This window comes from Ranitomeya variabilis, chromosome 2 (assembly GCF_051348905.1).
Source record: "Ranitomeya variabilis isolate aRanVar5 chromosome 2, aRanVar5.hap1, whole genome shotgun sequence".
NCBI lineage: Eukaryota > Metazoa > Chordata > Amphibia > Anura > Dendrobatidae > Ranitomeya > Ranitomeya variabilis.
In genome coordinates, this window is record NC_135233.1 from 249241637 (window position 1) to 249268636 (window position 27000).

Below are 27000 nucleotides of genomic sequence, written 5' to 3' on the forward strand. Positions count from 1 at the left end.
TATTCCACCTGGAAATGTATGACTTAGGACAATGGGGTGCCACCATTCCATCTGCCAATAGGGGCGTACCTACAGACAGAAAACTGGGCAACTAGAGGGTTAATCACCAGGCAGCAAAATACTTGTTCCATAACAGGAAACCTCTCCAGCAAGATATCAGCTATAACATACTGTTACCTGGATGAAATGGCCAGGATCAGAGTCAGCTACAATCCCAGCTGTTTAACTGATCAACTGCTGTGATCATCCCGGCTACAGCACCTAAGTGGTTTACAGAGAGAGGCGCTACCTCTATAAGACGACTGGCGCCCTGCAGAAAGATAGTAGGGTGCAAAGTTAGCGAGGGGCCTAATAATGATCCTGATTTGCCTGGTTCTGAAACCTTTAAAAAGAACATGTCACCAGATCAACAGTGGACAATTTTTGCCCTTTTACTTCTTCTGTTGCCAGGTTTACAAGTTTGTTTTTTTTACTTTAAATCCGCCGTACGTTTCCAGAGATATAGGCCTTTTGTATTTAGTGCTAATTTTTATGCCTTTTACCGAGAAGGTGCAGCTCTAAGGCTCCTCAGGGGCGTGTCTTTAGGCTGGTCTGCATAATTACCTTGTGAGTACCGCCCTCTTGTAAAAAGCATAAATATTAGTAAATAAAAAGACCCATAACTGGAATCGTAGGGGGGGATTTGCAAAAAAAAAAAAAATGTATATATAAAGCTGAATACTCGGAGGAGCAGTGGGAAAGAAAATTAATGCCAAAATGTGGACACCTCTGTAAGGCCATGCCTGAAAAAAAAAAAAAAAAAAAAGTTTGGACACAATTTCAACACAGGCTTAACTTACAGAAATGGTTCTCCAATCTCCTTCCAGAAAGTTGCGCAGAGGAGTCAGGAAGTTGATAGATGACGAGTGAATGAAGTCTCGTTCTGCAATCCCCAGACGTTTCTGCGTCTCCCCGACCTTAATAAGCGTTTGTCCTGAGATTAAGGAGGAACGGTGTACAATTAGGTTGGTGGTGTAGGGGAGACATGGCGGCTTAGCTGTACACGGAATCAGATTAAAAAGCCAGCTGAGCGCGTAGAGAGAGAACAACGCAATTAAGAGAAGGACATAACCTGCCCACAGGCTCCAATTACAGCCCCATCAGTCTTATCAGCCGGCCAGCCCCAGCCAGGAACACTTAGGATGAAACGAGACGAGGACATCTGGGAAATGTACCCACTGTCTATCCGGAATGGAGAGATGGCAGCACTTTTATGGCTTCTGAAGTGAAGGATTCACACCCATGGTCAGTCCACAATACTAAACTCTAGGAGGGATGAGCAAGCGGACTGCTCCATGGTGTGGAAATACGAGACTACAAGAGCAAGCAGCTATCATCAGTCACATCTGAGGAGAAATGTTTCTGAAGGTTCCCCAGACCAGAGTTCTATCATGCAAAAGTAAAGTAATGTAGTAACCCACTCGAGTTGGGGGGGCTTACAGGGGTATTCAAGATGGAAAGCTATGGCCTATGAGACATGGGATAACATCCTGATCACTGGAGGTTAAACCTCCATCAAACTGAGAACTGGGGCCTGAAGATCCCCGTGAGAATGGAACAGTGGTCGATCATGTGCACAGCCGCTCCATTCATTCTTTAAGGGAATGCCGGTGATCACTGAGCGCCTATAAAAACGAATGGAGTGCCAGTGAGAGTGATCGACCACCGTTCCACCACGCAGGTCCCAGCGATCAAATAGGGGATAACTTTCAAAACTTGAGAATACCCCGTCAAGAACTGTATTACATAGCTAGCTCTGATAGCATGAATTTAATCTCTAATCCTCCAAGATGACCGTCATCAGTTCCGAGACAATCACCCTCCCCTGTGCAAAGCGATTTCAGGATGATCATGGCAGTTGGAGGTCTTCTCAAAGCCTTTTTCCACCATGGTATTATGAAGCCCTGAGTGTCTATACAGTGCACTGCAATAGTGTATTATTGCAGTGTATTGAAACATTTCTCTACAAAGTTTTCCCAAAACATACAGCTCTGGCAAAAATTAAGAGACCACTGCAAAAATGTTCAGTTCCGAATTTCCAAGCAATAAATTTTGTATTTAAAGAAATGGTCAAAATTAAAAAAACAAACAAACAGTGCTTTCAGACCTCAAATAATGCAAAGAAAACAAGTTCATCATCATTTAGGAACAATACTAATGTTTTAACTCCGGAAGAGTTCAGAAATCAATATTTTGTGGAATAACCATGATTTTTAATCCCAGCTTTCCTGCGTCTTGGCATGCTTTCCACCAGTCTTTCACACTGCTTCTGGCGCAAAAATGTATGCGGTTCTTCTGTGTTTGATGGTTTGTGGCATCATCTTCTTGATTACCGTATATACTCGAGTATAAGCCGAGATTTTCAGCCCACTTTTTTGGGCTGAAATTGCCCCTCTCGGCTTATACTCGAGTCATACCGGGGGTCGGCAGGAGAGGGGGAGCGGGGGCTGTCTAAAAATACTCACCTAGTCCAGGCGCGGTCCCTGCTTCCCCGCTGCCGGCAGCAGCAGTTTCAGCTTCTTCCTGTACTCAGCGGTCACATGGTCCCACTCATTACAGTAAATGAATATTCAGCTCCACCTCCCATAGGGGTGGAGCCGCCTATTCATTACTGTAATCAGCGGGACCATGTGACCGCTGAGTACAGGATGAAGCGCTGCGGCGTCGGGGAAGCAGGATCTACACAGTGGCAGGACCAGGTGAGTATACGGGGAGGGGAGCGCAGCGCTGCGCGATAGTCACCTGCTCCTCGTTCCGGGCGCCGATCTGTCTCCAGCAGTGACGCTGAGGTCAGAGGGCGCGGTGACGTGGTCAGTGCGCGCCCTCTGCTGAACGTCAGTGCTGGAGACAGTTCGGCGCCCGGAACGAGGAGAGGTGACTATTGAAAGTGCGGGGGCCTGAGCGACGGAGAGGTGAGTATGTGATTTATTTTTTTTATCGCAGCAAATGGGGCAAGTGTCTGTATGGAGCATCTATGGGGCCATAACGTTCCTGCAGCACTATATGGGGCCATAACGTTCCTGCAGCACTATATGGGGCCATAACATTCCTGCAGCACTATATGGGGCCATAACATTCCTGCAGCACTATATGGGGCCATAACATTCCTGCAGCACTATATGGGGCCATAACGTTTCTGCAGCACTATATAGGGGCATAATGTTTGTGCAGCACTATATGGGGCAAGTGTCTGCATGGGGCCATAATTAACATTTGTAGGGCACTACGGCATATGGGGCAAGTGTCTGTATGGAGCATCTTATAGGGCCATAACGTTTGTGCAGCACTATAAGGGGCAAATATCTTTATAGAGCATCTTATGGGGCCATAATCAGCATTTGTGCAGCATTATATTGGGCAAATATGTCTATGGAGCATCTTATGGGGCCTTTATTAACCTTTATGCAGGATTATATGGGGCATATTTTAATATGGAACATCTTATGGGGCCATAATGAACAGTATGGAGCATTATATGGGGCTCCTGATTCAATATGGATATTCAAAGACACTTAACCTACTGATGTCTCAATTAATTTTACTTTTATTGGTATCTATTATTACTTTTGACATTTACCGGTAGCTGCTGCATTTTCCCCCCTAGGCTTATACTCGAGTCAATAAGTTTTCCCAGTTTTTTGTGGCTAGGCTAGGCTTATACTCGAGTATATACGGTACATTCCAGACGTTTTCAATGGGGTTCAGGTCTGGAGATTGGGCTGGCCATGACAGGGTTTTGATGTGGTGCTCTCTTAATTTTTGGTAGAGTTGTAAATAGCAAAATGTGAAGAAGAAAAAATTATATATGTACTGTTATCCATCAGGTATTGCCATGTGCTTAATTGTCTTAACCAAAAGAATGAAAATACAAATTTTGAAAGGGCATAATTGTCATTTTTCTGTTGCAGCACTGCCTTAAAGAGATTCAATTTGAAGTGACCAAACTGGTTTGTTAACCTCAAAACTGTACAATAAAAATTGGAATGTAAAAAAAAAAAAAAAAAAGTTACGGGTCTCAGAATATAGCAGCACCATTTAGTTTTATTTATTTATTTTTTAACAAAGTTCTGAATTTCTTTTAGTCACTAACTTACAATCATGGCTGAAAGTGTTGGCACCCCAGAGAATGAAGTATTTGTCCCAGAAAATTATTGTAATTACACATGTTTATTTCCTTCGTTCATTAGAACACACACACACAAATAAAAAGGCAATTCGGACATAATTTCACACAAAACGTCTAAAATGGTCTGGAGAAAATGGTTGGCAACTTTCCAAAATTGTGGGTAAACAACTTTGTTTCAAGCATGTGATGCTCATTAAACTCACCTGTGGCAAGTAAAAGGTGTGGACAATATGAAAATCACACCTGAAACCAGATAAAAAGGGGAGAAGTTGACTCAATCTTTGCATTGTGTGTCTGTGTGCCACACTAAGGGCTCATACTCACATGCGAGAAACTCAGATGAGTCTCGCACGTCAATACCAGGCACTCAGGAGTGGAGCGTGTGACTGCATGTATTGCTACACGGCGACACACTCTGATCCGAGTGCTGGGTGCAGTGCCGGGTATTGACGTGCGAGACTCATCCGAGTTTCTCGCAAGTGAGAATGAGCCCTAAGCATGGATAACAAAAAGAGGAGAATAGAACTGTCTGAGGACTTGGGAAACAAAATTGTTGAAAAATATCAACAATCTTAAGGTTACAAATCCATCTACAGAGATCTTGAGGTTCCTTTGTCCACAGTGCACAACATAATCAAGGCGTTTACAACCCATGGCACTGTAGCTAATCTCACTGGTTGTGGACGGCAGAGAAAAATTGATGAAAGGTTGCAAAGCAGGATAGTCTGGATGGTGAATAAGCAGCTCAAATCAAGTTCCAAAAAGTTCAAGCTGTCCTACAGGCTCAGGGTGCATCAGTGTCAGCACTTGAATGAAATGTATCGACATTTGAATGAAAGCAAACGCTATGGCAAGAGACCCAGGAGGACCCTACTGCTGACACAGACATAAAAAAAGCTAGATTGCAGTTTGCTAACATGTACGCGAGAAAGCAAAAATCCTTCTGGGAAAGGGTCTTGTGGACAGAGGAGACCAAGATAGAGCTTTTTGGTAAAGCACATCATTCTACTGTTTACCGAAAACAGAATGAGGGCTACAAAGAAAAGAACACAATACCTACAGTCAAATATGGGGGAGGTTCAAAGATCTTTTTGGGTTGTTTTGTTACCTCTGCCACTGGGTGCCTTGACTATGTGCAATGCATTATGAAATCTGAAGATTACCAAAAATACTTTGGGTCGAAGTGTAGTGCCCAGTGTCAGAAAGCCTAGTGTACATCCTAAGTCATGGGTCTTACAGCAGGGTAATGACCCCAAAACATACTTCAGAAGCACCCAGAAATGGATGGAAACAAAACGTGGAGAGTTCTGAAGTGACCAGAAAGGAGTCCTGATCTAAATCCCATTGAAGAACTGTGGAGAAATCTTAAAAATTACTGTTGGGAGAAAGCGCCAACACTCAAGGGTGCCAACACTTTCGGCCATGACTGTATATACATAACATCACAGGCATATGTACAGGATTTGTCATTGTGAAAAACATGTTAAAGACCCCTTGTCGTGCTGCGATCAAGCTTGAGGCCAACATTAAAAACACTTTTCTTTGATCCTGAAAGTTGAGCTTGATAGTGCAGCTGTACTTGGGGATCTTAATATTATTACATCAAGGTGTGGGAACAGGTTAATCTTATATATAACTCATATGGCACAGCGTAAAGGGGGTGGTTGCCTGGGGCAAAGAAATACAAAATCTAAGGCTGCAAAATTGCCACACATGCTGTCGCCACTTTCAGATGATCAGCACCTGCAAGCTCAGATAATTTGAGTTCTTTCATTGTGCAGAGAGGCGAGTTCCCGCTTATGTAGAGCGCAGCAGCTGCTGCTCTGTGTGTAGACAGGTACCAAAATGACAAAGCGCAGTATAGTGAAAAAAGGTTTGACTTCTCAATTTCTGACAATGCAGAACGCAGAATTCAATGACAAGCTCATCTAGACTGCTGCACTCTGCATAAGTTGCAAACAATATGATAGAAGATGAGCAGCCAATAACTGAAACCAGTATTGAATGAAGTGTAGTACAAAAATAATTTTTCTTACCCTAACTAGGGTTTAAGCTAGGGGTTGGTTTAGAGTTGGGGCTAGGGTTATAGCTAGACTAAATGCAAGACTTAGAGATAGGGATTCATTTAGAGTGAGGGCTGTGAATACAGCTTCAATAATATAATAGTTAAATGTAAAAAAAAAAAATGTAATTAAAAGTTTAAAAAAAAAACAAAAAACAACTTTTATTTTTCAAAATTTAGGGTCCAATTTCAGCAAAAAGCAGACAAAAAACTTGGGAAGTCAAAGCACAAAAATTATAATTACATCAGCATTTTCCACAAATTGCAATACATTTGCTTGGATGGTATGGGGTACAATACCAGACTGGTGGAAGGACTCGGGGAGCGCTAACAGATCACAGGTTAGGGGGGCTGAAAAATACTTCTTTGTTACCGGGTGCTGGCAACAAACACAACCACTGCAACTCACCATAAGGAGAACTAGGCCCATAGTCGTTGGCCGCTTCAGTCATGTACTGGCCCAATAACTCTCCATTAGTCACCCGAGAGGGAATCTTCCGGTCCAATTTTTCATATAAAAATTCTTCTACTCGAGCGCCTGTAAGAAGACAATGGGTACCGTCTCTTACTTAGGAAAAAATACATAGAAAACCAAGAGAACCAATATATATATATTTTTTTATCTACTCACTGGGATTGGGCTGCAGGAGGACCTCGGTCTGACGGAGGATCTTCTCGGTCCAGTTTTTTGTATAGTCGGCTCTGGACAAGAGGTTCTCAAAGTGAGCATCCAACTCGGTTTTCTCTGCTGCGCCTAACTTCTCTTCTGTGAACTGAAAAACAAAAAGGGATCTGAACATTAGATTTTCTGTCCATTATGGTGGTCATACACCTTGGATACTAGAAGGCTGAGCGTGCATGGGTCTAATGTCGAGAGGGGAATAAACCACGGTCAAACACTTCCAGCTGCAAATCTGAGAACCAAGAATGGGACATGTTATAATCCAACAAATCTCATCTTTCTGCAGGATCGAATGACCATTTAATGGGTATATAGGTCACCACATTTGAAGCCCCCGACCTCTCAATTGCAGCTTTTAGGGGTAAAAAGAACACCTAATTCTCTGGGGAGATAGCCCACCTCCAGGTCTGTCTGGTAGCGTCTTACACCTTGCTCCCTTTTGAATTCATAAGTTGAGTGTGCATGTGTACAGGGGTTTCAGGTGGCCATGTCGGTAGTCCGTGACCACCAGACAGGAACTCTGTGAACCGTCTCCTACCTGACGGCATTCCCTGGAGCAAAGTCATGCAAGAGTCACCTCACAACGATGACGTCGTGCAAGGCCTACAAATAAAAAAAAAAAATAAAAAAAAATAAAAGAGAAGGGGAGCCAGGGATGCCAGCAGGGAAAAGGGGCTTCACAGGGCTCACATCCGGCTGGTACTATTCACTCATCTCTGAATTATTTACTTTGTATAAATTAATGCAACGAGACACCAACTCCCACTATTGTCCCAATCTATAAGAGCAGCGAGGTTAGGTTTGGAAAATGAAGATTTATATACCCAAGCAGGTAATGCCTGCCGTCTTGCAGGCGAGAAAGGCAGAATGCCGGCCATTACCATGTGGGATAACGGCACAGGATTGGGCCCAGCACCCTCCCAGACAGAATAAGCCAATAGCCGACCGGGGAAATCAGTTCAGCATCAAGCTAAGCTGATTTTATTTGATGGACGGCTATCTGCCCACAGGGAAAGTAATAGTTTCCACGTCCGTTCATGCCATCAGAATCTTACGACCCGTTTCCTGCTGCTGAACAGATAAATAATGCAACGCGCACACCTGTAGCCCCTGCGTCACGTATCCAGTGGGACCTGGCATCTATTATTCATGGGTGCTAAGGTTTCCAATGGTCACTTCAAAGAGGAACTTCCAAAGAGCTGTTTGGAGGTGGAAACTCCGGCAGAGACCAAGACCCGAGTGACATCATTAAAGTTAGAGGTCTGCTGTATATACACAATCGGCCCAAACAGCATAACCAAAAAAAGCCCAAGAGGAAGAACCAGTGCTAAACATTAGCGTTGAAGGCCAAGTTTACAAGCAATATCCATTGGCGTGAATCGATTCACATCTACCGATAATATCAGAGTTTTGATATGTGGGTCAGCACATTACCAAGACAAAAGGATTTTTAGGATACAGCCACATGGGACTTGTCTGTAACAGACTTTCCATTAAGAATATGAATTCTGCAGTATAAATGGACAGGCGGTGACAGCGACAGACAATTTTCCCGAAGATAACATTTGGAGAAACTCTAAAAATGTTCTTTGACCACACAGTCAACACATTGCTTCTTTTGGGATGTAAAGTTGCCCCCTTTAGAAAAAGAGACCCCGGTGTGCCCGTTATCAGTGGTGAAGTGGCATAGATGGTGTCGAAGAAGATAATGACGTGGCACAGAAGTTAGGGTACCGTCACACAGTGCCATTTTCATCGCTACGACGGCATGATTCGTGACGTTCTAGCGATATCGTTACGATATCGTAGTGTCTGACACGCTACTGCGATCCGGAACCCCGCTGAGAATCGTACGTCGTAGCAGATCGTTTGAAACTTTCTTTCGTCATCAAGTGTCCCGCTGTGGCGGCATGATTGCATCGTGTGACACAGGTTGTATACGATGTGCGCACAGTAACCAATGACTTCTACATCGCAAATACGTCATGAAATTATCGCTCCAGCGCCGTGTATTGCAACGTGTGACCGCAGTCTACGACGCTGGAGCGATAATCATACGACGCTGCAACGTCACGAATCGTGCCGTCGTAGCGATGAAAATGGCACTGTGTGACGGTACCCCAAAGGTACCGTCACATTAAGCGACGCTGCAGCGATAGCGACAACGATGCCGATTGCTGCAGCGTCGCTGTTTGGTCGCTGGAGAGCTGTCACACAGACCGCTCTCCAGCGACCAACGATGCCGAGATCCCCGGGTAACCAGGGTAAGCATCGGGTTGCTAAGCGCAGGGCCGCGCTTAGTAACCCGATGTTTACCCTGGTTACCAGCGTAAAAGTTAAAAAAACAAACAGCACATACTCACCAGCGCGTCCCCCAGCCTCTGCTTCCTGACACTGACTGAGCTCCGGCCCTAACAGCAGAGCGGTGACGTCACCGCTGTGCTTTCACTTTCAGTTTAGGGCCGGCGCTCAGTCAGTGTCAGGAAGCAGAGGCTGGGGGACGCGCTGGTGAGTATGTGCTGTTTGTTTTTTTAACTTTTACGCTGGTAACCAGGGTAAACATCGGGTTACTAAGCGCGGCCCTGCGCTTAGTAACCCGATGTTTACCCTGGTTACCAGTGTAAAATATCGCTGGCATCCTTGCTTTTGCTGTCAAACACGGCGATACACGGCGACCTAGCGACCAAATAAAGTGCAGACCTTCTAGCAGCGACCAGCAATTTCACAGCGGGATCCAGATCGCTGCTGCGTGTCAAATACAGCGATATCGCTATCCAGGTCGCTGCAACGTCACGGATCGCTGGCGATATCGCCTAGTGTGACGGTACCTTTAGGTTCCTGCACTCCATGTTCAAGGGCTATAAAGATTTAGAATGTCGTGAAATTCTAAGTGCTCTTTGACCTCAAGGTAAACAAATTCTTTATCTCGGGGGAATACACTGTACACCCCTGCACATTTTAGAAGAAAAAATCCAAGTGTGCCGAAGTATAGAGGTGAAGAGGATGATGAAGTGGCATAGAAGTTAGGTTCCTCCATTCTATGTTAAAGGGTCGGTGCCCCAAACCCATTTTCATGGGAACACCAGTGCCATGGATAAGGGTCATCCCTTAACCATGGCAAAGAGGGTCAGAATTTAGATACTAGGCAGGCCCATGTATTTCCTCCTCTGTAGGGTCACATTCCCAAAGCACAGATTTGCTATAAGCAAATCCACTCAGATTTTTAAGAACAAAAAAAAAATCCATGTCATAAATCTGAAAATGAAATTGGATAGTGGATCATGATTACAAAAAAAAAAAAAAAAATTGGCCTAATATGGAGCTAATCCATGGCAATAATGAACTAATTGCGGGTTTTAAAGTTTGGAATCCGCACGACCCCAGAACATGGCCTAACAGGAAGTTTGCCCATCAGCAAAATCTCAGCAGGGTAAATATAATCATCTTACACGTAAAACAGAATCCATTGTCTGCTTCGAGGGCTTATCCACCTACACACACCAGCTACTCGGCGGCTTTACTAACCCTTCTATAATCTGGCAACAGGAATCTGAAGAAAGATTATGGAGATATGTGTCACATAGATGGAATTTCTGAACAAGAATTTGGAAAGGTTCCTGAATAACACGCTGCGCGCTGTAGACACAAACAAGAACTGCTAGCTGGCAAGTAACGATGTGAAGCATGATGGCAGAACGTCAAGCGTTTTTTTTGGGGGGGTTTTGCCGTAAAAAAACATGCCACTGAACTTTTTTTTCCTGTGTTTCTGACAAAGACATAAGTGGATTCAGCAGGATGGAGAAGCATAGGGGTATGTGCACACTAGGCCTGCGTTTCTAGAGCAGAAACTCAATTTTTAAAGGAGTACTTCCACTCAGTTTCTGCTCCAAAAACATACATACAATTTTTTTTTTTTTTGTAACATGGATCTTGAAGCAGATCTGTTCCAACATCCACATCTAATAGCATTTGAAGCAAAGCTGCGTTTGATGTGAATTTTGGAGAAGATCAGTATAAAGCAGTTTCACAAAATCCACAAACATCCCTTCAAATACTCTGATGTGGATTTTGAGGAGGTTCCACTTTGAAATCCCCCTCAAAAAGCTTTGTGTGAACATGCTTTTTGTATAAGGGTATATGAAGCCCCCCCCCCCCCCCCCATGAGGATTTTGAAGAAGAATACGCTCCAAAATTTATGTAACAAGAGAAAAAAAAACCCTCCATGTGAACAAACCGTAAACCAAGCACTGTCCAATCAAAAGGCTGCAAAGTATGCTTCAAACAAACTCTTCCAAAACCTTATCATTTATAAAGCTGCTGTTTTCCCCTTAGTCTGGTATACAAGTCACTGTTCTCCCGAATCCGGCACTCTTTTTCTTTTGTTCCTGCGCCTCTCTGTTCCTGAGATATGGCCTCTTTTTCCTTATATATAAAATCTAGTATTGTTACCAATTGGGTGTGGCCCTCAAGACAACGCCCACAGAAGAGTTGAGGACCACACCCACTTAGCTAACAAGACTAGATTTACATTCAGGGAAGAAGGGGCCACTTCTCAGGAATGGAGGTTCACAGGCACAAAATAAAAATAGTGCTGGATTCAGGAGAACAGCTACATTTACACAAGGAAAAAAAAAATACATATTTACAGAAAGTGACAGGTCCCCTTTAAGACATGCATACATTCACACAAGTTGCTTTTGTACCCTAAGCCACTCTAACATATTGGTAGATATGCCATCTGGGCATCCTAAGAAAAGCATTTCTGTTATGTGGATTATAAAGTTGACAGAAACACGTTCGTTTTACTTCTGCTAATTTCCAACACAGTGAACTACAGAAAACATCGACAGAAAGAGCTCTGTCCCTTTAAGTCACCGTCAGCACCTCACAGATATTTACTCCATACTGAGTGATGCTGTAAAAAATCCTTCCACGACCCATAACACAAATACCAGCATTGCACAAAACCAAGCACATTTTCCAAGGTTTAAACTTCTTAAAATGGAACATATAATGACCTGTGACTCACTAAAAGCCCTGATTGCAGCACAGATCATCCCTCGCTTTAAGAGGGGAACATCAATTATTTGTAAGCCATTACATGGCACAGTGTCTCGCTGCATTAAAAAAAGAAAACAGTCATTGTGTAAACATAGCGCTAAAAAATATCTGGTTTTATAGCTTAAATGGGCACTAAAATAAAGCAGCCGTTTATACCATGGCAAAAAAAGGGAAAAACCTTCTTCTATATGTCCCAGTAGAGTCCTTAGTTCATCCAGTGCTAGGTAAGGAAAAGCAAAAGGTTTTCGAAAGGCGAGAAACTTGGGTGTCAAATAAGAGGGGTTTAAGATCACAAATCTCTCGCACTGATGAGAAATCCCTTCTCCAATTGCTGCAAAGAATTTGCAATGAAATTAATTGTTCTCCAAGCACTACTGAAGGTCTTTAAGGAGGACCTTTTACTAAATGTAAAAAACAAACAAAAAAAAAAATTGGACTTAAATACTTTGTAAAAAAATCCCGAGCTCTCTGGATTCTGCTGCCCTTTTCCGTTTTGCTCTACATCAATCCATTGCAGAGATATTCACATTTGTTTTTTTCTGAAGCATAGTATGGGAAATCTCTGACTTGTAGTGCAACTGGGCATTTCTTCACGGTGTTCTCTGGAGGCGTGCGCCTTCACCCCTCTCCCCATATGCTGCTGGGCTGTGATTGACAGCGTCTGATGGGGAATGGGGAGGGGGAGTGATTAAAGCACATGCCTATGGAGAAGACTCTGAAAAAACACCCAGTTAGACTTCAAAGCAGAGATTTCACATATGGAGCTTTAGAAAAAAAAAAATGTGAATATCTTTGCAATGGAGCGACGCAGTGCAAAACGGAAAAGGGCGGCAGAATCAGGGGAGCTCAAGGATTTTTTTTTTTTTTACAAGGTATTTAATTCCAATTTTTAAGCAATTGCCAGGACCTCTAACTGGCAATAAGGCTTAGATAGTTGGCCAAATGCTTGTTTGTCCGACAGCTAATCCTTCTGACCCTCATCCCATACAATGAGATACCATCATTGGTCAGAATAGAGCAAAGGTTGTTTTTTCTAGTCTCCACACACCAGACTTTGTAAGTCCATATTTTGAAGTAATTGTGGTTTGGTACACACCCCCAATGTCTATTTGTACAAACGCTGCACATAAGATAAATATCCAAAACATTTAAGTGATAAAGAGGGGCTTTGTAGGGTACAGACATGATATGAACTGCTGAACTCTACAGCTTCAGTCCAACATTCTTGGTCCAAACACTGACCACGATGTCCTGACCCACCATGGGGCTTGACCCATTTGTTAGAGCCTCATACATGCCTATTAAGCTGTAGTTTTTGGGACAGGAGACCCATGAACAGTCTGAACATCACGGTCCATACTCCGACCTTGAATGTCGGACACATAAAAAACGGCCATATGGGGACTTTACAAACTGCAGATTTATTGCAAAAAAAAGTCTGCATCCCTCCTATACATGTATATGGAGCTTGCAAAAATCCATGTGCTGCTGCAAAGACAACTCTATTCAGATCTAGAGAGAGTTGTCAGTCGGAGAATCTGCAGCATGAGAACCTCCCCCATATGGCTGCAACACCTTCACCCACTTACAGTGGCTTGCGAGAGTATACACACAGGCATTTTTAATGTTTTGCTGTCTCACCGCATGTTATCTCACTGCTTTCTGAAGGCTTGCATCAGTTCACGTAACAAACATGCCTGCAACTGTGAACATTTCATTTTCTTTTTATTGTGTAGCAAATGACAAATAAGACAAAATAAATGAAAACTTAATTGTGCATAACTATTCACCCCCCTAAAGTCAGTACTTTGTAGAGGCTCCTTTTCCAGGAACTACAGCTACAAGTCTCTTTGGATAAGTCTCTGTGAGCTTTCCACATATTTTAACTGGCATTTTTGCTGATTCCTCAAGGCAAAACTGTTCCAGCTCCTTCAAGTTAGATGGTTTCCTCTGGTGAACAGTAGCCATGAGGGAGCATGCTCAGATATAGCATTATCAGAGCATGCTCGAGTAATAATGTTCAAGTCCCTGTGGCTGCATGTTTTGTGGCAGATAGACAGCCACAACACATGTGGGAATTTCCTGCTTGTTAGGCAATCCCTGAAATTATTGCAGCTAACAGTCGCAAAAGATGCAGCTACGAGAACTTCAACATATTACTCGAGCATGCCTGAGATACTTGGATTACACCCGGGCATGCTCTGATAACACGAATACGATTTCCGAGCCCGCTCACTCATCACTAGTGGACAGCAATCTTCAAGTCTGACCACAGATTCTCAATTGCATTAAGGTCTGGGCTTTGACTACGCCACTCCAAAACATTTAGGCTATCTGCACACTTTGCGGCGTCACTCTGCGGGTTTATCCCGCAGCGGAATTGATAAATCTGCAGAGCAAAACCGCTGCGGTTATCCCTGCAGATTTATCGCGGTTTGTTCCACGGTTTCCGCTGCGGGTTTACTCCTGTACTATTGATGCTGCATATGCAGCAATATGCAGCATCAATAGTAATGATAAAAATAATAAAAATGGTTTATACTCACCCTCTGATGTCCGGATCTCCTCGGCGCTGCACTCGGCGGTCCGATTCCAAAGCTGCTGTGCCGAGAAGGACCTTCGTGACGTCACAGTCATGTGACCGCGGTGTCATCACGGTCATGTGACCGCGACGTCACTGCAGGTCCTGCTCGCACAGCAAACCGAAGACCGGACGGCCGCGGGCAGCGCTGAGAGGAGAGTATAGCATCATTTTTTATTTTAATTCTTTTTTTTTTTTTTTTTTTTTTTTTTTTTTACACTATTTAGGCTTCCCAGGGCCTGGAGGAGGGTCTCCTCTCCTCCACCCCGGGTAGCAAACGCGCATTATCCGCTTACTTCCCACAAAGTGGGCACAGCCCCATGCGGGAAGTAAGCGGTTCAATGCATTTCTATGGGTGCAGAATCGCAGCGATTCTGCAGAAAGAAGTGACATGCTGCGGGTTTTAAACCGCTGCGTTTCTGCGCGGTTTTTCCCGCAGCATGTGCACAGCGGTTTGCGGTTTCCATAGGGTTTACATGTTAATGTAAACGCTATGGAAACTGCTGCGGACCCGCAGCATCAAAATCGCCGCGGATCCGCGGTAAAAACCGTGAAGTGTGAACATGGCCTTACACATTACCCCTAAAACCACCCGAGTGTGCCTTTAGCAGTATGCTCTGGGACATTGTCTTGTTGGAAGGTGAACCTCCATCCCAGTCTCAAATCACTGACAAACAGGTTTTGTTCAAGTATATTCCTGTATTTCACACCATCCATTTTCCTTTCAACTGACTATTTTACCTGTCCCTGTTGCCGAAAAACATCCCACGGCATGATGATGCCACCACCATATCTCACTGTTCTTGGAATGATGAGCTGTGTTGGTTTGACGTCAGACATACACCATGTTCCACATTATTATGCAAATTGAATTTAAGAGTCAAAGATGTACCGGTAATTGTTTTGCTTTTCAAATAAACTCATGGATGGTATTTTGTCTCAGGGCTCAATGGATCACTGAAATCAATCTTAAAACACATGTGATAATTAGTTTTCTAGGTGATTCTAATTAAAGGAAAACTACTTAAAACTGCTGTTCCACATTATTAAGCAGGGCACAGGTTTCAAGCAATATGGGAAATAAAAAGGTTCTCTCTGCTGCTGAAAAGAGTTAAATAGTGCAATGCCTTGATCAAGGTATGAAAAAAAATTAGATATTTCACAAAAACGTAAGAGTGATCATCATACTGTGAAGAGATTTGTGACTGAAACAGAGCACAGAGTTCATGCAGATAAAGGCATAATGAGGAAGGTTTCTGCCAGAAAAATTCATGGGATTAAGAGAGCAGCTGCCAAAATACCATTACAAAGCAGCAAACAGTTATTTGAAGCTGCTGGTGCCTCTGGAGTCCCTCGAACCTCAAGGTGTAGGATCTTTCAAAGGCTTGCTGTGGTGCATAAACCTACTATTCGGCCACCCCTAAACAGTGTCCACAGAATTGGTTGCAGTGGGCCCAGACATACAAATTTTCAAACAGTCTTGTTTAGTGATGAGTGAAGAGCAACCCTGGATGGTCCAGATGGATGGAGTAGTGGATAGTTGGTGGATGGCCACCATGTCCCAACAAGCCTGCGACTTCAGCGAGGAGGTGGAGGAGTCAAGTTTTCAGCCGGAATCATGGGGAAACAGCTGGTAGGGCCCTTTAAGGTTCCCGAACGTGTGAAAATTACCTCAGCAAAGTATATAGTATCATCAAGCAAAAGATCTATGAGGGTGGGAGGCAGTTCACATCAAAACAGCAGCTCTGGGAGGCTATTCTGACTTCATGCAAAGAAATACAAGCAGAAACTCTCCAAAAACTCACAGGTTCAATGGATGCAAGAATTGTGAAGGTGATATCAGAGAAGGGTTCCTATGTTAACATGTAACTTGGCCTGCTAGGATGTTCTGGAGTTAAATAGCTTTTTTTGTTCAGTGAATGTGACCTCCTAATGCTGCAAATTCCACAAATGAGCATTTTCAGTTCTTTAAAACATATCATATGTTTAGAAATTCTACTGTGCCTAATAATTTGGAACAGTGCATTTTGAGTTTTTATTCATTTTGGAGATTATACTGTTATCATTGGGAGGTTTCTCCAATAAAATTCGATGTATACTCTAACGGGTGATGACTTTTATTAGACTGACTGTCATTTGCACCAACCATTTAGGAAAATCCGAGAAAAATGTCATTTGCATAATAACATGGAACATGGTGTAGCATTTACTTGTGGCCAAAAAAGTTCAATTTTTGTCTCACCTGACCACATCACCTTTCTCCATACATTTGGGGAGTCTCCCACGCCTTTTGGAAAACTCAAACCGAGCCTTACAATTTTTAATGTGCAAGTAAAGGATTTTTTCTGTCCATTCCTCCATAAAGGCCACCTCTATACAGCATACGGCTTATTGTTGTCCTATGAACAGATACTCCAGTCTCTGCTTGGGAACTCTGCAGCGCCTTCAGGGTTACCTTTGGTTTCTGTGCTGCCTCTCTGATTAACCCCTTCCTGACATCAGACGTACTATCCCGTCGAGGTGGGGTGGGCCCCCATGACCGCCGACGGGATAGTACGTCATACGCGATCGGCCGCGCTCACGGGGGGAGCGCGGCCGATCGCGGCCGGGTGTCGGCTGCATATCGCAGCTGACATCCGGCACTATGTGCCAGGAGCGGTCACGGACCGCCCCCGGCACATTAACCCCCGGCACACCGCGATCAAACATGATCGCGGTGTACCGGCGGTACAGGGAAGCATCGCGCAGGGAGGGGGCTCCCTGCGTGCTTCCCTGAGACGATCGGTACAAGGTGATGTACTCACCTCGTACCGAACGTCTTCTCCCTGCAGGCCCCGGATCCAAAATGGCCGAGGGGCTGTATCCGGGTCCTGCAGGGAGCACTTCCGGGTCGGAGCAGGCTGCAGATGAAAGCTGCAGCCTGCTCCGATGAAAGTATGATCGCAGATCTGATAGAGTGCTGTGCACACTATCAGATCTGCGATCTGTGATGTCCCCCCCTGGGACAAAGTAAAAAAGTTAAAAAAAAAATTTCCACATGTGTAAAAAAAAATTAAAAAAAATTCCTAAATAAATAATAATAATAAAAAAAAAAATATTATTCCCATAAATACATTTCTTTATCTAAAAAAAACAAACAAAAACAATAAAAGTACACATATTTAGTATCGCCGCGTCCGTAACGACCCAACCTATAAAACTGGCCCACTAGTTAACCCCTTCAGTAAACACCGTAAGAAAAAAAAAAAACAAAAACGAGGCAAAAAACAACGCTTTATTACCATACCGCCGAACAAAAAGTGGAATAACACGCGATCAAAAAGACGGATATAAATAACCATGTTACCGCTGAAAACGTCATCTTGTCCCGCAAAAAACGAGCCGCCATACAGCATCATCAGCAAAAAAATAAAAAAGTTATAGTCCTCAGAATAAAGCGATGCCAAAATAATTATTTTTTCTATAAAATAGTTTTTATCGTATAAAAGCGTCAAAACATAAAAAAATGATATAAATGAGGTATCGCTGTAATCGTACTGACCCGACGAATAAAACTGCTTTATCAATTTTACCAAGCGCAGAACGGTATAAACGCCTCTCCCAAAAGAAATTCATGAATAGCTGGTTTTTGGTTATTCTGCCTCACAAAAATCGGAATAAAAAGTGATAAAAAATGGTCACGTGTCCGAAAATGTTACCAATAAAAACGTCAACTCGTCCCGCAAAAAACAAGACCTCACATGACTCTGTGGACCAAAATGTGGAAAAATTATAGGTCTCAAAATGTGGAGACGCAAAAACTTTTTTGCTATAAAAAGCGTCTTTTAGTCTGGTTTCACACTTGCGTTTTTATCTGCATGCGTTTTTTAAAAAAACCACATGTGTGAAAAAATGCATGTAAACGCGGTAAAACGCATGCGTTTTTATAGAAAAACACAAGAAAACAAGAAAAAAACCCTAACCCTACCCCTAACCCTACCCCTAACCTGAAATACGTGGCACTGAAATACGTGGCACTGAAATATACGTATATACGTATATAAGTGCCACGATATTTCAGTGGCCACGTATTTAAGTGCCACGTATTTCAGTGCCACGTATTTCAGTGCCACGTATTTCAGTGCCACGTATTTCAGTGCCACGTATTTTTCAGTGCCTGAAATACGTGGCACTGAAATATCGTGGCACTGAAATATCGTGGCACTGAAATATCGTGGCACTGAAATATCGTGGCACTGAAATATCGTGGCACTGAAATATCGTGGCACTGAAATCGTGGCACTGAAATATCGTGGCACTGAAGTATTTACGTGCCACGTATTTTTCAGTGCCTGAAATACGTGGCACTGAAATACGTGGCACTGAAATACGTGGCACTGAAATATCGTGGCACTGAAATATCGTGGCACTGAAATATCGTGGCACTGAAATATCGTGGCACTGAAATACGTGGCTCTTAAATACGTGGCTCTTAAATACGTGGCTCTTATGACTGTCAGAAAATGTTCAGTAAACGGTTAGGGGTGAGGTTAGGGGTAGGGTTTCAGGTAGAATTGGGGAGTTTCCACTGTTCAGGCACATCAGGGGCTCTCCAAACGCGACATGGCGTCCAATCTCAATTCCAGCCAATTCTGCGTTGAAAAAGTAAAACAGTGCTCCTTCCCTTCCGAGCTCTCCCGTGCGTCCAAAAAGGGGTTTACCCCAACATATGGGGTATCAGCGTACTAGGGACAAATTGAACAACAACTTCTGGGGTCCAAGTTCTCTTGTTATCCTTGGGAAAATAAAAATTTGGGGGGCTAAAAATCATTTTTGTGGGAAAAAAAATATGTTTTATTTTCACGGCTCTGCGTTGTAAACTGTAGTGAAACACTTGGGGGTTCAAAGTTCTCACAACACATCTAGATAAGTTCCTTGGGAGGTCTAGTTTCCAATATGGGGTCACTTGTGGGGGGTTTGTACTATTTGGGTACATCAGGGGCTCTGCAAATGCAACGTGACGCCTGCAGACCAATCCATTTAAGTCTGCATTCCAAATGGCGCTCCTTCCCTTCCGAGCTCTGTCATGCGCCCAAACAGTGGTTCCCCCCCACATAGGGGGTATCAGCGTACTCAGGACAAATTGGACAACAACTTTTAGGGTCCAATTTATCCTGATACCCTTGTGAAAATACAAAACTGGGGGCTAAAAAATCATTTTTGTGAAAAAGAAAAATAATTTTTATTTTCACGGCTCTGCGTTATAAACTGTAGTGAAACACTTGGGGGTTCAAAGCTCTCAAAACACATCTAGATAAGTTCCTTAGGGGGTCTACTTTCCAAAATGGTGTCACTTGTGGGGGGGTTTAATGTTTAGGCACATCAGGGGCTCTCCAAACGCAACATGGCATCCCATCTTAATTCCAGTCAATTTTGCATTGAAAAGTAAAATAGCGCTTCTTCCCTTCTGAGCTCTGCTATGCGCCCAAACAATGGTTTACACCCACATATGGGGTATCGTCGTACTCAGGACAAATTGCACAACAATTTTTGGGGTCCAATTTCTTCTCTTACCCTTGGGAAAATAAAAAATTGGGGGTGAAAAGATCATTTTTGTGAAAAAATATGATTTTTTATTTTTACGGCTCTGCATTATAAACTTCTGTAAAGCACTTGTTGGGTCAAAGTGCTCACCACACATCTAGATAAGTTCCTTAGGGGGTCTACTTTCCAAAATGGTGTCACTTGTTAGGGGTTTCAATGTTTAGGCACATCAAGGGCTCTCTAAATGCAACATGGCGTCCCATCTCAATTCCAGTCAATTTTGCATTGAAAAGTCAAATGGCGCTCCTTCCCTTCCGAGCTCTGCCCTGCGCCCAAACAATGGTTTACACCCACATATGGGGTATCAGCGTACTCAGGACAAATTGCACAACAATTTTTGGGGTCCAATTTCTTCTCTTACCCTTGGGAAAATAAAAAATTGGGGGTGAAAAGATCATTTTTGTGAAAAAATATGATTTTTTATTTTTACGGCTCTGCATTATAAACTTCTGTAAAGCACTTGTTGGGTCAAAGTGCTCACCACACATCTAGATAAGTTCCTTAGGGGGTCTACTTTCCAAAATGGTGTCACTTAGGGGGGGTTTCAATGTTTAGGCACATCAGGGGCTCTCCAAATGCAACATGGCGTCCCATCTCAATTCCAGTCAATTTTGCATTGAAAAGTCAAATGGCGCTCCTTTGCTTCCAAGCTCTGCCATGCGCCCAAACTGTGGTTTACCCCCACATATGGGGTATCAGCGTACTCAGGACAAATTGTACAACAACTTTTGGGGTCTATTTTCTCCTGTTACCCTTGTTAAAATAAAACAAATTGGAGCTGAAATAAATTTTGTGTGAAAAAAAGTTAAATGTTCATTTTTATTTAAACATTCCAAAAATTCCTGTGAAACACCTGAAGGGTTAATAAACTTCTTGAAAGTGGTTTTGAGTACCTTGAGGGGTGCAGTTTTTAGAATGGTGTCACACTTGGGTATTTTCTATCATATAGACCCGTCAAAATGACTTCAAATGAGATGTGGTCCCTAAAAAAAAATGGTGTTGTAAAAATGAGAAATTGCTGGTCAACTTTTAACCCTTATAACTCCGTCACAAAAAAAAAATTTGGTTCCAAAATTGTGCTGATGTAAAGTAGACATGTGGGAAATGTTATTTATTAAGTATTTTGTGTGACATATGTCTGTGATTTAAGGACATAAAAATTCAAAGTTGGAAAATTGCGAAATTTTCAAACTTTTCGCCAAATATTCGTTTTTTTCACAAATAATCGCAAGTTATATCGAAGAAATTTTACCACTATCATGAAGTACAATATGTCACGAGAAAACAATGTCAGAATCGCCAAGATCCGTTGAAGCGTTCCAGAGTTATAACCTCATAAAGGGACAGTGGTCAGAATTGTAAAAATTGGCCCGGTCATTAACGTGCAAACCACCCTTGGGGGTGAAGGGGTTAATGTCCCCCTTGCCGGAGCTGAGAGTTTTGGTGAGCACCCTCTCTTGGCAGGTTTGTTGTGGTACCATGTTCTTTCCATTTGATAACGGATGTGATGGTGCTCGGGGGAAGGGGGGGGGGGAACATCATAAGAGACTGTGAGAGATAGATATTTTTTTTTTTTTTTTTTAATATAACAGAGCCCTGACTTATACTTCTCAGTAACCCTGTCCCTGACTTGTTTGGAGATGTTCTTGGTCTTCATGGTGTTGCTTGGAGATCTCCTTGGTCTTCATGGTGTTTGGTCAGTGATGCCTCTTGTTAATGATGTTGCAGCCTCTGTGGCCTTTCAGAAAAGCTAAAGTAAGATACTGACAACCATGTGACACTTAGATTGCACATAGGGAGACGTCCTGTCACTAAGCATGGGACTTATGAAGGTAATTACTTGCACCGTAAATTTGTAGGGGCTTCATGTCAAAAGGGATGAATACATATACACATGCCAATTTTTAGTTATTTGATCCCATAAATTTAAGCCTATATTTCTCACTTCACCATTTTAGACTATCACACACAAATCAGATTACAAATATATTTAAACACAGGTTGTAATGTAAGAAAATAGGTAAAAAGCCAGGGGGGTGAATACTTTCGCAAGCACTGTTGATTCCCAAAGGATTGCACAAGATCTGATCAGTAGACCTATAGAGGGTCCAAGTGTTAACAGTCGTAGTACCTTATTATGTGGCCCACCGTAGGAGCACAAGGACCAATGCACTAGCTTCAAAAATGTAACCAGGTGCAAAGCTGCCCAGAAGCGTATGACTACCATGATGCCATCAACACATCACTAACTACAGAGCAGGCGGCATTAAAGAGCAGAGTTATTAATATTTCAGAGCCTGAGCCTTCCTCTCGAGGATCCTTCTTCCCATCTCCATACGACAGACAGATCTTGTCGATAATTAGCGGCATGCATATTATTAGAAAGCTCAACAAATCCAGAAGTTTGGCGCTTACCTGCGGCCACAGCTCAATGAACAGAGTATTGTTATTCCACAGAAACCCAAGGGAGTGTGACAGTCACGAGACAGCTGCGACTGGCACGGCCTTAACCCTTTCATGGAATTTCGAGATACAACATGCACTAGTTTGCACAGCAGTACCCCTCCAAGGGTCTTCATGATGTCCCCTCCTTGCTGGTTGAAGCCTCATGAATGGATCAATGCAAAAGGAGCTCCTTGCGCAGATCACAGGGTGGACAAGTAGTATTTGTTCTACGGTCTACGACCACATCTACTGGGATGGATGCAGATTGGTACCGTCACTGGTCAGAATGGAGCAAAACCTTAGTCAGGTTTGTTTTTCTTGTTTTGGAAGTCCCTATTTTGAGGGGATTGTGGTGGTACGCGGCCCACCCAACTTTTACTTGTAGGAGCTACACACACAAAAAAAAAAAAAAAAAAAGATATAAAATCCAAAACTCTTAAAAAGGTATAAAATAGGGGCAAGATAAAAGGGCCAAAGTCCATTCACGGCCAGCAGGCACCGACAAAAAAAAGACACTTTCTATTGAGCGTTTTTGGATTATTATTAGGAGCTGAGCAAAAAGATTTGAAGACTTGTGGCCGCCAGACCAGAACCGCGTGAACTCCTCCTATCTACCGGAATCTCTGCTGATCAGTACATCCAGCGGGTGAAGCACACATGATGTCGCGATAGGACTACTAATCAAAACAGGCGCCAGGAAAGTCAGCAGGTAGGAGGAAGTTTGCAAGGCCCAGGGATCGGTGGCCATGGACCTCCAACCAGGATCCTGCACATCTTTTTGCTTAATTCAACTTATTGTATACTTATTGAGAGAATCAACCCGCCATAAGTTGGGCCAAAGAAGAAAAAAAATACAGGTCTTCTGTCCTACAGGAATAAGGCATGACCACAGAATTCCAGTATGGAATTATCTGATATTTTCATTTAACAACCCAGTTTGTAGAGTAAAGGGAAACAGTCAGCAGGTTTACCCCACTGGGCCGCTCCCACTTACATCCATTAGTCACCTGTCTTATAACATGAACCTTCACCCAATGCAGACTCTTGGGCATATCGTGATCATCGCCAAGATTGACCCTGGTCAACACGATCGATACAAATAACACCTACAGTGTCAAAATGAAATCCAATGTGGCAGAGCAAAAAAAAAAAAAAGCCAGTACCTGTCCTCACTGCCCGAAAGAGAGCTCAGGACTGACAGTTCTGCCTAGTTGGGGAACAATAAGATGACCCAAGTATGAGCAGGCTCCTTAAGCCGGGTGCAGATGGGCATATATCACAGTCCGTACATGGACCACAATGCCTGGGCAGACTTGGACTCACAGCCTCATATGTTTGTCTATGGGGAGTCAGATCTCGCTGCTGTAACCCCAAAATCACCCATACTGATGCCCATTGACACCTATGGATTAGAAGAACTGCGGCTACGCTTAGCTCATAGGCTTGTCCTACCGCTGATCTGAAATACCCTGCATAAGCCAAAAGCGGCTTGTTGCGCCCCCTAGCATACACCCCAGTAGCCCACCCACTCCCCTCCCTCCAGCCATGACCCTCACCCTGCAGGTCACTAAGAGACCAGACTCACTAAGCTCACTGGGGAAACCAACATTTTGTCATCGGTTACATCCTTGCACCCTAATTGTTCCACCCTTGTGCAAGGCTGAGTGATAAATCCAGGGTCACTATGCATGGGGAATAAAGGGAAGGAAGTGCAAATATAAGCTATGCATTAGGATGATGTTCTGCAGCAGCTGCACTTGCTCAGGGACAGCAATGGAGGCTGACAGCAGAGAGAAGCAGCTCCACTTCCCAGCAGCTCTGCTTAGCAGGTGGATAGAGGCCAGTCTGCTGGGAGATGCAGCAAAGATGGAGGGATAAGAAGAAGCAGAGGATGCTGCAGAGGGGAGGGTGCAGTGCAGCTCCCCAGCCTCCCACACACACAGCCCTGCTGCCTCCTACCTGCACAGCCCTGGTGAAGAACACCCCAGCATCAGAAGCCAGCTTCTTCACATTGAAATCCATGGTGTCTGCAGCAGCTCCTGCTCCTGTGTGCTAGCACAGACCAGCTGCCTCCCAGATCCTCCCAGATCCTCCCTCCAGACCAGCTCAATCTATCCCCGCACCATCCACCTGCTGCATCCAGCCGCTCCACGATCCACTGCCCAGCCTCTTAAACGGGAAGCATCAGCCATCCACCTGTCATTTTAGAAAATTCACTTTGGTAATTCTTCTAACAATAATAATAATAATCATAGACACATTTTCCCATTGGTATTTCACATTTTATGTAATTGTTTAATAAAGATTTTTGTACTTTTGCAAAAAATACTTGGCATTCGCTTCCGTATATTTGTAGGTACACATACTATTATGGTTTGCATTTCAACACAGTTATGGATCACCACTGCAAGATTTACTAAGGCAGGGACACATATATATTATCAATTACACTGTAATCTGCAATTAGTGCGCTATGGCCATACATAGTATAAGCAACCGAATAATCTTAGATTCAAGTCCCCATAAAAGTTTTATTTCTGTATTTTTTTAAATATATATATATATATATATATTAAATTTTTGGGGTTATTGCACCTCCAAAGAAATCCAATTAAAAGCGATCAGAATGTCATATGTATCTTAAAGTGATATCAATGTGAAAAAAGATTGCAAAATCAAGCCCTTAGGTCATGGAGACATGTCCGATTTTGATCCGAAGGTTGGATCAAAATTGGGAATGCAAGTCAATAGGTCGGGGGAAAAATTGCCATCAGAGTGCCGTCCGATTTTCAAGGACTGTCACATAGGAGAAAGCGAGAATTTTTTTTTTTCTCAACCTATGAAGAAAGCAGATGACACTTGGACTAAACTCTGATCAAAATAATCATTCTGTTTTTCTCGTGAGAAAAATGAAATTCTGAACAAGCCCATATGTAGCTGCTTGTTTTTTCGATGGAAAACAAAAAAGTTACGGGTCTCAGGAAATGGCGACACTTACAATTTTTCCTTTCACAATGTCAGTATTTTCTTTCACTACTAAAATAATAATGTGAAAAAAAACCTATAAGTTCAGTATCACCATTAATGTACTGACGTGGAGAATCATTAACATATTGAATACTACAAAAAAACAAACCCTCTACAACGTCCCGCCCTGCAGATAAGGTGCCATTTTCAACATGACAGGTTCCCTTTAAGGAATGAAAGAAGGGTTAAATGAAACATTTTCATAAAAAAAAATGTTTAAAAAAATCACGAATCTGAAAATATGGAATTTATATAAAACTAGATGGAGGCCCAATGCTATCGCATCAGGAGAGCGGTAATATCACGATGGGGCAGGCATGCGGTGCTATTGTTACCTAATCCTGTGATAATCTAATGACTTTTGCATCAGGGGACTGTGCTTGATGCCTACGCTTATATGCATTGTTTTTGTCCCAGTGATGCTGTTGCTGTTCAAGAGTCTCATTTGCCCTTTGTTGTCTTCGACGTTGTGCCTTTGCTGCTTTCCTTTCATTGTCATTGGCGTACTGTTTAGGAGGAGCCATGTTGGCGTTGATATTTGCATTTTAAAGGGATTTTCTCACGAACAAAAGTTAAGTTTAAAAATTGTCTGTGTCTGACCCTGTACCGAACATACTACAGCTCCTGGGCAGGGGAGGAAGCAAAAGACAATACTGACATTACAGCAGGAGATCGCAGAGGATACATTTTGTGAGGTAAAATATTTAAAAAAAAACAGTCAGTGAAATATTTTACCTTACAAAATGCATCCACTGTGATCCCCTGCTGTAATGTCAGTATTGTCTTTTGCTTCCTCCCCTGCAAAGGAGATGTGGTATGCTCCGTACAGTGCGTACACGGTCAGACACAGACAATTTTTAAAATTAACTTTCGTTCGTGGGAAAACCCCTTTAATGTGACCGGCTTCCTCTGCCTGTAGACATATCGCGCATCTGCTGCCAGGATCATCCCAATGTTTTGCATAATTTGCGCAGGCGTAGTAAATCAGACAGCTGCCACCACATTAATGTGGCGGTCACATTAAAACTGCGCATGCACTCCTCTTGTACAAAGACGGCGGCAGTCAGTGAATCATTCAGCTGATCCCGGCAGCATGTCCGCACCGGTATTCTGCTGGTGGTATCGCGCAAGAGGCTGCGTGAGTGTGAATGTGAGCATGCGTGTGAATGGGAGTGTGAATGTGAGTATGTGTGAGTGTGTGTGAATGTGTGTGAGTGTGAATGTGTGTGAGTGTGTGAATGTAAGTGTAAGTGTGTGAGAGTGTGAATGTGAGTGTGGTGCGTACGGCATATACAGTGTGTGTTTGTGTGTGTGTGGTGCGTACGGCATATACAGTGTGCGTGTGTGTGTGTTGCGACGGTGTTCCACTGGTGGTAACGTGCAATAGGTTGTTA

At 43.2% G+C, this 27000-nt stretch overlaps 1 protein-coding gene across 6 annotated transcripts in view; it reads right to left on the reverse strand.

The window, feature by feature from the left end:
* The window catches only part of SH3GLB2 (SH3 domain containing GRB2 like, endophilin B2), a 40912-nt gene extending 16173 nt beyond the window's left edge, over positions 1 to 24739 (reverse strand). For 3 of the 6 annotated variants that reach the window (XM_077284519.1, XM_077284522.1, XM_077284518.1), the window contains exons 1-4: positions 24539 to 24719; positions 6859 to 7000; positions 6637 to 6765; positions 840 to 973 (exon numbers count right to left, since the gene is read on the reverse strand). In XM_077284519.1, coding sequence (XP_077140634.1) covers positions 840 to 973; positions 6637 to 6765; positions 6859 to 7000; positions 24539 to 24601 — 468 coding nt within the window. In that variant the 5' untranslated portion in view covers positions 24602 to 24719. Of the gene's footprint in view, positions 1 to 839; positions 974 to 6636; positions 6766 to 6858; positions 7001 to 24538 lie in introns of all 6 variants that reach the window. The other 3 variants (XM_077284523.1, XM_077284521.1, XM_077284520.1) reach the window with 3 other exon arrangements.
* Between the last annotated feature and the right edge of the window lie 2261 nt (positions 24740 to 27000).